Raw genomic sequence first — 11383 nt, 5'->3', positions numbered from 1 at the left:
AGTAACCTGTTAATCATTTTTATCACAAATAATTCCACAATTAGTTCTGTAATGACCACTAAAAAATATCGAATAAAAACACACATCATTACACAATATGTCACATCGCATGACCGTGAGGCAGTCCAACTGTGCGACCGCAGTGCATCGCATTTGTTTACGTCGGCGGTAAACTTTCGCTTGGTGCAAACATCGTCGGACGAAAAGAGTGCTTCTATTTCCGCTTTTCCGCTTCCGCCCGTGCATCTGTCCGTCTGATGACATCCTCCCAGGATGCGTGCTACATTTCCCTACTGGGGCTGGCGGAATACTTTCGCACTTCGACTCCGCCAGACATCAAGAAGTGCATCCAGTGCTTGCAGGCATTGTTTACGTTCAAGCCACCGCTGAAGGTGGAAGCCCGGACCCACCTGCAGCTCGGCCAGATCCTGATGGCCTACACGAAAAACACTGACCTAGCGAAGAACCATCTCGAGCAAGCAGTTAGTGGCACTATAGAATGCGCACTTTACGGCAACCATTAAACGCTTTCTTGCACTTTTCACAGTGGATCCTGTCGGAAAACATCAACAACTTTGACGACGTGAAGTTCGACACGGCCAGTTTGCTGGCCCAGTTGTATCAGCAGCAGGATCAAAGTTCGCTCGCCAAACCGGTCCTACGGAAAGCGATCGAACTGTCGCAGCACAATGTTTACTGGCATTGTAAGCTGTTGTTCCAGCTAGCGGTAAGTGTGGATCGACTTCCAATCCAGTTTCGCTTCTTTTAATAATGCTTTCCGCACCCCATTAACAGCAAACACATGCCACGGACAAAGAGTACACGCTGGCCTCGGAACTGCTCGCCGTGGGTGTAGAATCGACGGACGAATCGAACGCTACTTATCTGAAGTCCTTGTTTCTGCTAAGCCGCGCCATGATCATGATGATTGAGCGGAAAACGAACGATGTTCTAGCGATACTGAGCCAAGCCAGCCCCATCATTGACCACTCGATCCAAAACTTTCACCTGAAGGAGTACTTGAAGGTGTTCTTCTACGTGCTGCAGGTGTGTCACTATCTACAGCTGGGCCAGGTAAAGACGGTCAAAACGAGCCTGAAAATGCTGCAGCAAAGCATCCAGACGATCATCGCACCGAACTGGCCATCGGATGAGCAAATCTTTGGACAAAACAACACGGAAATGTTTATGTGGCTCCCGAAGGAACAGCTGTACGTGCTCGTCTATCTGGTCACCGTGTCACACTCGATGATGGCGGGCTACATGGACAAGGCGCAAAAGTACACCGAGAAGGCACTGACCCAAATCGAGAAGCTTAAATGTAGGTTGGCCCAATTATGCTGGTTGTGGGTATAGGATTAAATATTTAACCTTTTTATTCGTTTCCCGTTTCCCGACAGCTCAAGAAAACAAACCGATTTTGGCGGTGTTTCAAATTATTCTGCTCGAGCACATCATCATGTGCCGGCTGGTAATGGGTAACAAATCGTTGGCCATCAAGGAGATTGCCCTGGCCAAGGATGTGTGTCTTTCGTCCACGAATAAGTTTCTGCTGAAAAAGCACGCACCCCAGCTACACTGTTTGCTCGGCCTTTACGCAATGTCCACCAGCTTGTTCGAGCATGCGGAGAAGCAGTTCTACTCCTGCATTCAGGAAACGACCGAGCGGGAGCTGAAACTGTTTGCCAACCTGAACCTTGCCATCGTGTACTTGCGGACGAAGCGGGAGCAAGATTTGCGTAACATTCTCGAGCAGATACAGCAGGAAAATTCCCAGTGCTCCAACAGCCAGGCACTGATGGGAAGCTTCTACTACGTGCAGGGGTTGAATGCGTTTCACAAGAGCAGCTTCCACGAGGCAAAGTAAGTGTACGAGCATTCGTTTGGTCGAAAGACAGCGCTTCTATTTATCCTTATTTTGTTGCCCCCTTTCTACTACAGACGTTTTCTGCGTGAAACACTCAAGATGGCAAACGCGGAAGACCTGAACCGACTGACGTCCTGCTCGCTCGTCCTCCTAAGCCACGTGTTCCTTAGCATCGGCAACTCGAAGGAAAGCATGAACATGGTCACACCGGCCATGCAGCTGGCATCGAAAATTCCCGACATACACGTACAACTGTGGGGCAGTGCCATACTGAAGGATCTCCACCGGATGCTCAAGGAACCGGCGCAGGAGATCGAAGCGTACAACAATCACGTCAACTTTTCCCAGAACCTGATCGCGGACCAGCTGAAGTGTACCAAGTTTCCGGAACATGCGCTAATCAACTGGTTCCAGGGTGATCCACCGCTACCGATGCTGTCCCAGGAGCTGCTCGTTCAGCCCACGGCTACGATCGTAGCGCCGGTAGCTTCCGGTTCCGGTGTACCGGTAGTGGCACAGCAACAGCAACAACCGGGGAGCGGTACATATGTACGGTTACCAGGAACGCTAAACCAACAGGTTATGTTCCAGTAGGTGTGGGGAGGAAAGGAAAAGCCCGGTTCAAATCGCACCGCACGCAGGAGTGACTAAAATACGCCATGCGTAATTCAAAATAGCCATCCAACGGGGCTCAAACAAAGGCCACAAAAAGGTGATTGATTTGATTATTAGCGAAGAGTTTCCAAGTCCAACATAAAAAAAGAGTTGTATCGCGTAAAGTGTTTGTGTGCGTGTGTATGCGTGAAATGAGTGAAGAAAGGAAATAAATTTTAATTCAAATCCTTATTTTGCACGCTGTTTTAAATAACCTTCATTTGAATATAAACTATCTCAAAATTAGAAACAATCTAATGCCTGTCCGATTGTGCGAAATAAGGGCGAAAATGTAGCGAAACATAGATATTCACCAAAGTCTATTTTACGGCTTAAAGTAAGCTTTTAAAAATGGTATTAATTACATTTTAATAATAACAACCAAAAATTACAGAAATTTAGTTTGCTCAGCAACTATTTTCTCGGTGTAGCACAAGCGTGAGACGCACTGTACCATCTGTCTGTTTGACGTGTGTGAATGTGTGTGCGTGCGTGTGTGTGAGTAAATGTCGGCGACGTGTCAATTGCGTTTGTTGACAATTTTGTTTGGCCCATCCGGGACACACAGGTGGAAGCGGAAATCCAGATAGAAAAGGACCAGATTTTTCAGGCGTTTTTCCAAACATTCCCAGTCCGTGTAGCATATTCCTAGCTTACATAAGCTAGCCGTATACTGTAGGAAATTTAGTTAAAAGCTTGTAGAAAAAATGGCAGCGTAAGTGAAGCCGGTTCACACTACGGTTTCAACCACAAAGTGTCGTACTTTCACCAGCTCTTTCTTCACATTCCAGATCCAAGGTTACCTTTAAGATTACGCTCACGTCCGATCCGAAGCTCCCGTTCAAGGTGTAAGTTACAAGCGCGTACCGTAATTAAGCCATCACGCACTTATCGTTGTTGCTTTTCCGCCTTCAGCTTAAGCGTACCGGAAACGACACCCTTCACAGCGGTTCTTAAATTTGCCGCCGAAGAATTCAAAGTGCCACCGGCAACGAGCGCCATCATCACGGACGATGGTATCGGTATCAACCCGCAGCAAACGGCCGGTACCGTGTTTCTGAAGCACGGGTCCGAGCTACGGTTAATTCCCCGCGATCGTGTCGGATGCTGCTGAGAGTGGTTTTCACGCCTCGTTAGAGATCAAGTTGCCCCGGGATGCTTGGAAGTGGAAGTTTCGCTTCGGGTTACTTTCGGTTCTCGCTGCTAACGTTATGTGATACACTCCAACGCCCGATGCGTCCGCTTGGTGTGAAAGCATTTTTATTAATCGTTGTTCTGCGTTTTGTGTTTTGCTGTGTCGATTGAAATAAATATTTTCCCCCCTTCTTCATAACGTAATCACCCGTTGACCAATCCAGCCTTATCCAGCTCCCTGACCTACGACACTTGCTGCCGTATCCAGTTCAGAAACTTGGACACGTCAGTAAACACGGAGTATTGGTTCGGATCGCAGAGGAGAAGGTTTCGACGCTGGGCGCTGATCGACACGATGCCTCGCACGTAGTACCGGGAACCTTCGGCAAAGACCAATCCACCACCACTGTCCCCATTGCATACGGAATTGCCTGCAAAACCGAGAGAGAAAGAGAGTTCCTCTTCTGGTTCTAATCCATCACAGTCACGTGTTACGTACCATCCGCGTGGCCAGCACAGAACGATTCTCCCACAGCTAGCACACCATTAAACTGGACGTTACGCTGGGAGCAAACCTTCTGCGAAACGACCGGAACTTCCAGATAGTTCAGCACATTGCTGATCACTCCATCCCGGTTAAAGCCCCAACCAGTAACTTTGCCTTCGCGACCATAGAACGTACTAATGTCTACCGTCCGGTTGTACAGACAGACCGGCTTTATGAAGCTGTTGTACGTGATGTTACGCTTCAACCGCAACAATCCAATGTCCGTCGTGTACATTACCGGATTATAATCCCGATGTATAATGACCTCATCCGCCGTCCGATAAAAGTGATCATCGATCGTACTGATATCTATGATGCCGGTGTACACGCGGAACAGATCCGCCTCGAGCGTTTCGTTCGTGTTTTGCCGTGTCAGACAGTGAGCCGCCGTTAGGATCCAGCGTCTTCCGATGATGCTTCCACCACACTGATATTCCTGCGAAGTTGTTGGAAACAGTAGTGGGTATATTCCTCGACGCTAATGCCGAATCCGAAGAGCATACTCACCTCATCCAAATAGACAGCCACGTGCCACGGATGTTCGCCCTGGTTAGACGTTACGCCTCCAATGATTCGCGATCGTATGCGAGTCCCGAGTGGTTCCAGCACTGTAGCACACTCACCCTGCTCTAACGGCCAACCTGCACTGTCGTACTGACAAAGATACAAAATTCGATCATATAAAGGGGGGGGAAATAATTTCCTCACTCAAGCTTTTCTTGACCTACTGCTGTTTCCTCCTTTGCTGGCCGCTGGCCATTTCCCCGCGATACAGAACGCTCCGTGGTGGTACTTGTCGGCCGCGTGATGTATCGCTGTTCCCGCGGATCGTCCAGCACGCGACGCTTCCGCTGCTGACAGTGGTTGTGGCCGTTAAAGTTCACCTCCACCACGTCCGGTATCGGTCCCATCTGATTGTAGCGGACGAAGAAGTTAAGCTCGATTTCGGCATCCTTCGCCAGGATGAAGGTTCGGTTTTCGATCCGAAACCGCACACTATCGTCGGTCGTCACTTCGCCGAATGGATTCTGCACGAAAGGAAGCAACCACAATAAAAACCCCTGTTGCTCAATCTTCGCCGTCACATTACCAGTACCCCCAGCATGTACACCGGTTGATCGAACACGATCTCTATCAGCGCCCGGTCAACGGTGTTTTCGGCCACGAGCTCTATCACCGCATCCCAGCGTCCGGAAGAAACGATCACCCCGGTACGTATGGCCTGGCAGGAGGAGTTAAACTGATGTGCCGGTTCCGTAGTTCCATTGCGCGAGTGTACTTCCGGTTGATTGGTGTTGGTCGTACCCGGGAGCGAACTTCCCGCCCATGGATCACGGAAATTTCTTACCAGAGGTCTAAAACAACGAAGAGTTTAGATAATTTATTAGAGGTCAATTTCTTGGTAAGAGCAAAAAAAAAGCTTTACCTTAAATTGTTTACCGGACAAACCGTTACACCGTTCACCTCGACCCGTACGATCGTCGGTTTGATCGCGGATGTGTAGGACACTTCCAGCGGTATCTTAACCACGGTTCCGGCCCGCAACGGGTACGTCAGATTTGCAATGTGAAAGCTCACGTGGTCGATCGTGCTGATCCTTCCGAAGTAGTTCTGGTTTGAATATAAATGGTAGCATTATTCAAACAATTACCATAAATATGGCGTACAAATGCGTTCGGAATGATTCTGCGAAGAACGTTGACGTGCTTGTTAATAACCTGTCATTGGTAGCGACTTCCACTACTACTGGTGCAAGTGGGATGATCTTGAGAACGATTCTCAGAACTAGGTCTATTGCTGCTCGCGTGTGATTCACCACAGATCACTGCTTGATCGACAACCGATCGTTTGCATGAAGTTTTCATTGAGAGGAACTTAGTTGCATAGTTCCTTTAGTACAGCAACAACATGTTCAGGTGTTGCTCACAAATGCATCGAACCGCACGCTTTATTCCGCCTTAGCCCATTGATAGCCTTTTCCCAGGGCAAGCCTTTATCAAACGAATGCTGCATCGTTGCAACGCTCCACGACACTAACTCACAAGTCCTGTTTGTAAACACGTACCCACACGATCACGGCATTGCAATTGGCACCTACTTCGCAGTCTGTGATCTCAGCATCTCAGCTGCAATATCTTACCGTCAGTTGCTCCACTTCGCGATCAAACTGCACCACCAGCTGGACGTAACGGATCGTGATATTTGGACGTAGTACAAGCGTACCGTCGTACTGCTTCCGATAGGAATCTTCATGATCGATCGAAAATAGATCACCACAGCTCGTTGCTTGGGGTGTTGGTAAACGCACTTCTGCACTTTGCCCCACTCGTATGTAGGTGGCCAGGACGTTGGGTAAGCTAACCGATGCACAAAACACCAGCACAGCTAAAGCCTTGCTAGGGAGTGGCAGCTGCAGTGGCCTGCCGCTCTTACGAAACATCTTGAAAGCTTCTGTCGGTGATGGTACGCTAGCTCCTTACTGATCGAAGATCACGGACCGAATGAGTTAAGAGCGTGCCAATGCGCATCGATCGAGGGCCACTTACACGCTCACCACCACGGTTGTCCGATAATCCCGACCCTTTGGATTGATAATGGCGCCAAGCATTTCAATCAACAGCAACAGCACCCTCCCCCTGCTACACATGCAACCCTCGTTTGGACGGCGTGAGTGGACGGAGTAGTAGAGTGAGTCAAAGGCTGAGTAAATGGTGACGTATCGCGCCACCGGTCAAGGAACGAGACGACGCCCCGTTTGTGACGTCGTTGATAAGCCTGGAATTGCCGAGAATGGGGAGACACATGCGCGTACAAAACAGTCCGACAACTCGTTTGGTGTACTAATGGGGGGTATTAAGTTTATTTGGTAACAAATTCTTGTCGTACTTTACATGCTCATACTAATAGTTACTAAGCTGCGAAGCCGGCCGGCCGCCCTACATAAGACTCCTGATCCAGGACGTAAACTTGGCCGCATCCGTAAACACGACGTAGTGCTTCGAGTCGCAGTGGAACCGGTCCTGCAGTGCGGCACTGACCGACACGATGCCCCGCAGGTACCACAGGTTGTTGTGCTTGAACACCATGCCACCGCCACTGTCGCCGTTGCACACCGACGTACCATTCTTAAAGCCGGCACAGAACGACGTGTCCGAGGTGACCTTGCTGAAGAAGTCCCGGTTCGACCAGATGCACGTTTCGTGTGCCACCACCGGCATCTGGGCGAACGAAAGCCGCGAACTCACCAGCCCATGCTCGTTGTAGCCCCAGCCCGGCACCAGCCCTATCTTGTTGATCAGCGTCTTGTAATCGTCGTCAAAGTTCCACAGACAGACGGGTCGCACAAAGTTACTGTACTTGACGTCCTCCTTCAGCACCAGCACCGCTATATCGTTGAAGAACCGCTCGTGCTGATACTGGGCCGGGATGTGGATCGATCGGATCTGAGCATCCTCTTCCGGGCCGTTCCATTTGCCCAGATCAATCTTGCCGAAGTAGAGGAGCAAACTTCCCGCATCGACCGGCTTGGTGCTTTTCTCCAGCGTTACACAGTGTGCTGCGGTGATGCTTGCCCGGCGCGATATTAACGTTGCGCCACAGAGATACTTTAACTCCGTCACCGTACTACGGTATAGGGCACCGTGCCACGGGAACTGGCCCCGTTCGGAGACGGTACCGTGCGTTACCAGTGGGTTCGCTTTCGGGACAACCGTACCGCAGATGTCTCCCTCGTACTTGTTGATGTAGTGAGATTGGGGTGATTTTGGAGAACTATCCTGCTGCAGGAACGCGTAATCTCCGGCAAAGTACTGATCGCGATCGCGCTGCTGATTGCTGGCCGGAGTAGCTGTTGTGCCTGAAACCGGAGCTAGCGTGGTGAAACCTTTGTCCGCGATCAGCGGTACACTCGAGACACGGTTCGGTGATCTGGAAGGTTCGGATGGAAGCGATCGTTGCGTTGGTTGGACGTCCCATTTACGCTCCTCGGCGATCGCACGGTAGGTTGTCGTTGTGAGACGTCGATTTGCGACTCTATGGCTGGAAGATACGGGTAAGAGACACATATGAGTAACTATTTCTAGCTTATCTTAAAAATGCTACAAGTTCTACCGATCAGAGTCGTGATCATCCTTCTCGTCCACACTGCCAGTTCTAGAGCTTGACGAGTGTTCCACATGATCGTCGCTGCTGAATCGCGGTGGATACACATCGCCTGTGCGTGGTGGTGAGGTGTGAGAAGCCTTCCCATCGGTAGTGGTAGCCCTGGTGGCCACCCCGCTGCTACCGCGCGCAGAACTTGAGGAGCTAGAGGAGTACAGGGGCTGTACGTGGGATTCTACGGGAGGATGCGTTACGTGGGAATTGATCGGTTGTACTACGGGTGTGTAGACATCGGCAATGATGTCCTCGGTTTCGCGTGACGTTCTAACAACGAAGCAACGCAGTTAGTGACTACAGCCTACCAACAAAAACCTACCAGGTGGAGTTGAAACTTACGCTACGTGCGAATTGCCATAGTTCGTTCCGGATGGTCGTGCTCCGCTTGAGTGGGCCGGATTTTGACGCGTTTCCGTACAAATGTTTTGTCCATTGAACCGGATCTGACGTAGCAGTGGAACCGGTCGGTCCGGTGCGTAGCGTACGAAGAATTTGACGACAACCACCTCGCCAGCCCGCACACGGTACGATTTATCCATAATGTGGAAGTGCACATTATCGTCTGTGTTGTGCTGTCGCAGGAATGTCTGGAATGGGAAACAAGTAATGCGTTGTTATCAAGAACAGTACGGGACAGAACCGAAGGCTATAGCTACCCCAAACGTTAGCACGGGCGAGGAAAAGATAATGTCCACAAAGATGCCGTACAGCGGCACATTGCTCTTCAGCCGTATAGTGCCGAACCAGGTGTCGTAGGAATCATCTCGCTCGTCGTACGAAAACACTGCCGGACAGGGTGACGTTTTTTGGTGGCTGCTCCTGACGTACAGACTCAGCATCAAAAGTAGCGCATAGAGAAGCTGAGCGAAGGCAGGGAATAAATCATTACAAATTAAAAGAAACGCAAACTCGAACCATTCAATTGCACCCTCGCGCAACATCGCAATAGCGAATCCGATTTGATTGTCGCGTTTATAGTGCCTCCTACAGGCATTTCCGGCTTCAATTAAATATGCGTATTATAGAGTCAACCGTCGCGAGGTACGGCCATCTCGTGCATGCGATAACCCGACGCCTCTGTCCCCGCCGCTCCACGATGCACGATTTCAAAATCCCCTCCACTCACTCGTTAGTAGGAATTAGCAGATCGTATCGAATAATAATCAATGATCATGAGTAGCCCCTTTGGCTGCCAGTGAGCGCCAGCAGTTAAGTCGCAACCGGAGCCGGTCTACGGCTAACCCACAGCCAAGTGACTTCAACGGCCGGTAGAAGGGAAAGATGTCTGCCCAGAAAGGTGCACTAGGTGTTAGATGACAGGTTATCTTAAATGGAAGCACTATCTGACAGACTATCTTTTACTGAGAACTGTTTGTGGTGTTGTCTCTTTGACGGTGGGCTGGTCGCAAATTTTCCACTGAAATACGATACTGCACACTGTGGTATATGGAGAAGATGACTCTCAAAAAACCTGTTCGTACTTCAGCTGGGTCGTAGCATACAAAGCTCGCCTCCCAAAAACAGGTTCACTTTACAGATATGGAGTTAACACTTCCAAACACTTATATCACACTGCAATTTTCACAAAACTGTTGGTTTAACTAATTCTATATAATTCACCTTCATAGTTACAGAACCGACGGCACCGCCAACACTGTCGTGACGAGCTGATCGAACTGCAAGGCTGGCTCCCTTTAAATCCCAGCTAAAGTGACTGCCGTGCGGCTACGGTGAGACTAAGAATGTAACTAGTTTTCTCTCCAACCGACACCACTCGCTTCAAGTGCTTGATGCTTGATAGAACATGCACTTGTCTCCTACGGTGCACTGGCGATCAGACGATGCGTTCCGTACGACAGTCGAGTCACTGTGACGTAGGTGCCCGTACACCACGCGTTTCAGTGCCTTCCGCGTGAGGGATTCCCATGCCGTTGCAGGTTGCGGTTACCTGCAGAAGCTAGGAAAGTTTTGCTGCTGAGATGTACTCGTCGAAGGTCATTGCCGATCGGTAGCAGGTTACCTGCAGCTAACGGTGTCTCCGAAGCCATCAACAAAGGGACGGACGGCGAGGGATGCATTAAGATGTCTTCTTTACGTCAAAACATTCTTAACAGGTGCCATAAAATATCTTTCTTGGGTTAGACGATCTTGACGAACAGGCACAAAATGATAGGGATAATCTTTAATAACGATGGCTTTCTGCTGTTGCGATGCCTTTCTATGATGGTGCGTGGAGACAGATTCGTTTGAATTGTGTTGTATCTTTGTCTTGCTAAAATGTCACAAAGGTTTCTATATGTTTGCTTGAGAAAAGTAATAAAATAATTAAGATAGTTAAATTACTCGTAGAATGCTGGATCGCCATAGGCGGTTGGTGGCAGAAGCCGTTGCGGCGACGGTCTTCACTCGTCAGAACTAGGTGTCGAATCCCGACCGGACTGTCGTCTTTCTATACACAGGGCTGATGATCTAGCTCTGGATAAAAAATAAAGCTAAAGATTCAGCCAAGAAAGCCAGGAACAATAGGCCAAGACCTCTCGATGTTGCAGTACCACAGAATAATAAAACGAAGGCTAGCTTTATGGACATAAACATTTTATGGAGATTAAAATCCGGAATAAGTGTAATTATTTCACGCACACTACTCATCTAATCGGGATTCTAAAGTCTGAGTTTGGTGTATTCAAATGTACCTTTCGCGGCGTAAGGAGTTAAGAATTCTCCTTCTACTGTTTCCTCCAGATGTCTTGGTTCCAGTGGCCAAACCTTCCAAAGGTTCCAAAGGGGTTGGCCAACCATTTCTGATGTTTAAGTTGAAATATGATTTTACAGTGATCCTACTGTGAGTAGAACCTTTTTCACCAGTCAAATTCTCTAAACAAATCGACCATCCAACAGCTGCCACTATCGCTGTGGATCTCTGTGGGTAACAACAGCTACCACCATTGCTGTGGGGCTAACCAGCTGTGAGACTATCCAGCTGTGGGTAACTTAAATGAAAGAATCCAGAAATGATAAACGAA

The 11383-nt window shown here is 49.2% G+C and overlaps 4 protein-coding genes across 7 annotated transcripts; 2 read left to right on the top strand and 2 right to left on the bottom strand.

Annotated features, from left to right (window-relative positions):
• The first annotated feature begins 124 nt into the window (after positions 1-124).
• LOC118506521 (MAU2 chromatid cohesion factor homolog) lies at positions 125-2713 on the top strand. Its single transcript, XM_036043758.1, has 5 exons — positions 125-482; positions 548-727; positions 796-1321; positions 1401-1863; positions 1942-2713. Exons 1-5 carry the CDS (start codon positions 258-260, stop codon positions 2459-2461), a joined length of 1914 nt encoding a protein of 637 aa, XP_035899651.1. The 5' UTR covers positions 125-257; the 3' UTR covers positions 2462-2713.
• A 330-nt stretch (positions 2714-3043) lies between these two features.
• Positions 3044-3859, top strand: LOC118506526 (ubiquitin-fold modifier 1). The gene is made up of 3 exons (XM_036043778.1): positions 3044-3236; positions 3313-3369; positions 3437-3859. Exons 1-3 carry the CDS (start codon positions 3229-3231, stop codon positions 3633-3635), a joined length of 264 nt encoding a protein of 87 aa, XP_035899671.1. The 5' UTR covers positions 3044-3228; the 3' UTR covers positions 3636-3859.
• Positions 3760-6735, bottom strand: LOC118506523. Of its 2 annotated transcripts, none has more exons than XM_036043763.1 (7): positions 6343-6735; positions 5629-5813; positions 5293-5557; positions 4931-5230; positions 4710-4856; positions 4155-4638; positions 3760-4086 (listed from the first exon to the last, which is right to left on the bottom strand). In XM_036043763.1, the coding sequence occupies exons 1-7, from the start codon at positions 6640-6642 to the stop codon at positions 3899-3901; spliced, it is 1869 nt and encodes a 622-aa protein (XP_035899656.1). In that variant the 5' UTR covers positions 6643-6735; the 3' UTR covers positions 3760-3898. The 2 variants fall into 2 exon arrangements, with proteins under 2 accessions (XP_035899656.1, XP_035899657.1); XM_036043764.1 differs by having other exon boundaries at positions 5299-5557; positions 6343-6730.
• Positions 6736-7033: 298 nt separating this feature from the next.
• Positions 7034-10169, bottom strand: LOC118506522 (testisin-like). 3 transcript variants are annotated; one of them, XM_036043760.1, is made up of 5 exons: positions 9842-10169; positions 9017-9220; positions 8700-8947; positions 8313-8627; positions 7034-8240 (listed from the first exon to the last, which is right to left on the bottom strand). In XM_036043760.1, the coding sequence occupies exons 2-5, from the start codon at positions 9197-9199 to the stop codon at positions 7139-7141; spliced, it is 1848 nt and encodes a 615-aa protein (XP_035899653.1). In that variant the 5' UTR covers positions 9200-9220; positions 9842-10169; the 3' UTR covers positions 7034-7138. The 3 variants fall into 3 exon arrangements, with proteins under 3 accessions (XP_035899653.1, XP_035899652.1, XP_035899654.1); XM_036043759.1 differs by having other exon boundaries at positions 9981-10168; XM_036043761.1 differs by lacking the exon at positions 8313-8627 and having other exon boundaries at positions 9981-10169.
• Between the last annotated feature and the right edge of the window lie 1214 nt (positions 10170-11383).

The sequence above is a fragment of the Anopheles stephensi genome, chromosome 2 (assembly GCF_013141755.1).
Source record: "Anopheles stephensi strain Indian chromosome 2, UCI_ANSTEP_V1.0, whole genome shotgun sequence".
NCBI lineage: Eukaryota > Metazoa > Arthropoda > Insecta > Diptera > Culicidae > Anopheles > Anopheles stephensi.
Note: the sequence above shows the minus strand (reverse complement) of the source record. Positions and strands in the feature narration are given on the sequence as shown.

Excerpts from the sequence above, each read along its gene's own strand:
- LOC118506521 (XM_036043758.1), top strand. The coding sequence starts at position 258 with ATGACATCCTCCCAGGATGCGTGCTACATTTCCCTACTGGGGCTGGCG. Across the intron at positions 1,322-1,400 it reads CCAAATCGAGAAGCTTAAAT|CTCAAGAAAACAAACCGATT; the intron begins GTAGGTTGGCCC and ends GTTTCCCGACAG. Across the intron at positions 1,864-1,941 it reads AGCAGCTTCCACGAGGCAAA|ACGTTTTCTGCGTGAAACAC; the intron begins GTAAGTGTACGA and ends TTTCTACTACAG.
- LOC118506522 (XM_036043759.1), bottom strand. Across the intron at positions 8,948-9,016 it reads CGCCCGTGCTAACGTTTGGG|ACATTCCTGCGACAGCACAA; the intron begins GTAGCTATAGCC and ends TTCCCATTCCAG. Across the intron at positions 8,241-8,312 it reads GATGATCACGACTCTGATCG|CCATAGAGTCGCAAATCGAC; the intron begins GTAGAACTTGTA and ends CGTATCTTCCAG.
- LOC118506526 (XM_036043778.1), top strand. Across the intron at positions 3,370-3,436 it reads CCGAAGCTCCCGTTCAAGGT|CTTAAGCGTACCGGAAACGA; the intron begins GTAAGTTACAAG and ends TTCCGCCTTCAG.
- LOC118506523 (XM_036043763.1), bottom strand. The coding sequence starts at position 6,642 with ATGTTTCGTAAGAGCGGCAGGCCACTGCAGCTGCCACTCCCTAGCAAG. Across the intron at positions 4,857-4,930 it reads CAGCAAAGGAGGAAACAGCA|TACGACAGTGCAGGTTGGCC; the intron begins GTAGGTCAAGAA and ends TATCTTTGTCAG. Across the intron at positions 4,639-4,709 it reads TGGCTGTCTATTTGGATGAG|GAATATCAGTGTGGTGGAAG; the intron begins GTGAGTATGCTC and ends ACAACTTCGCAG.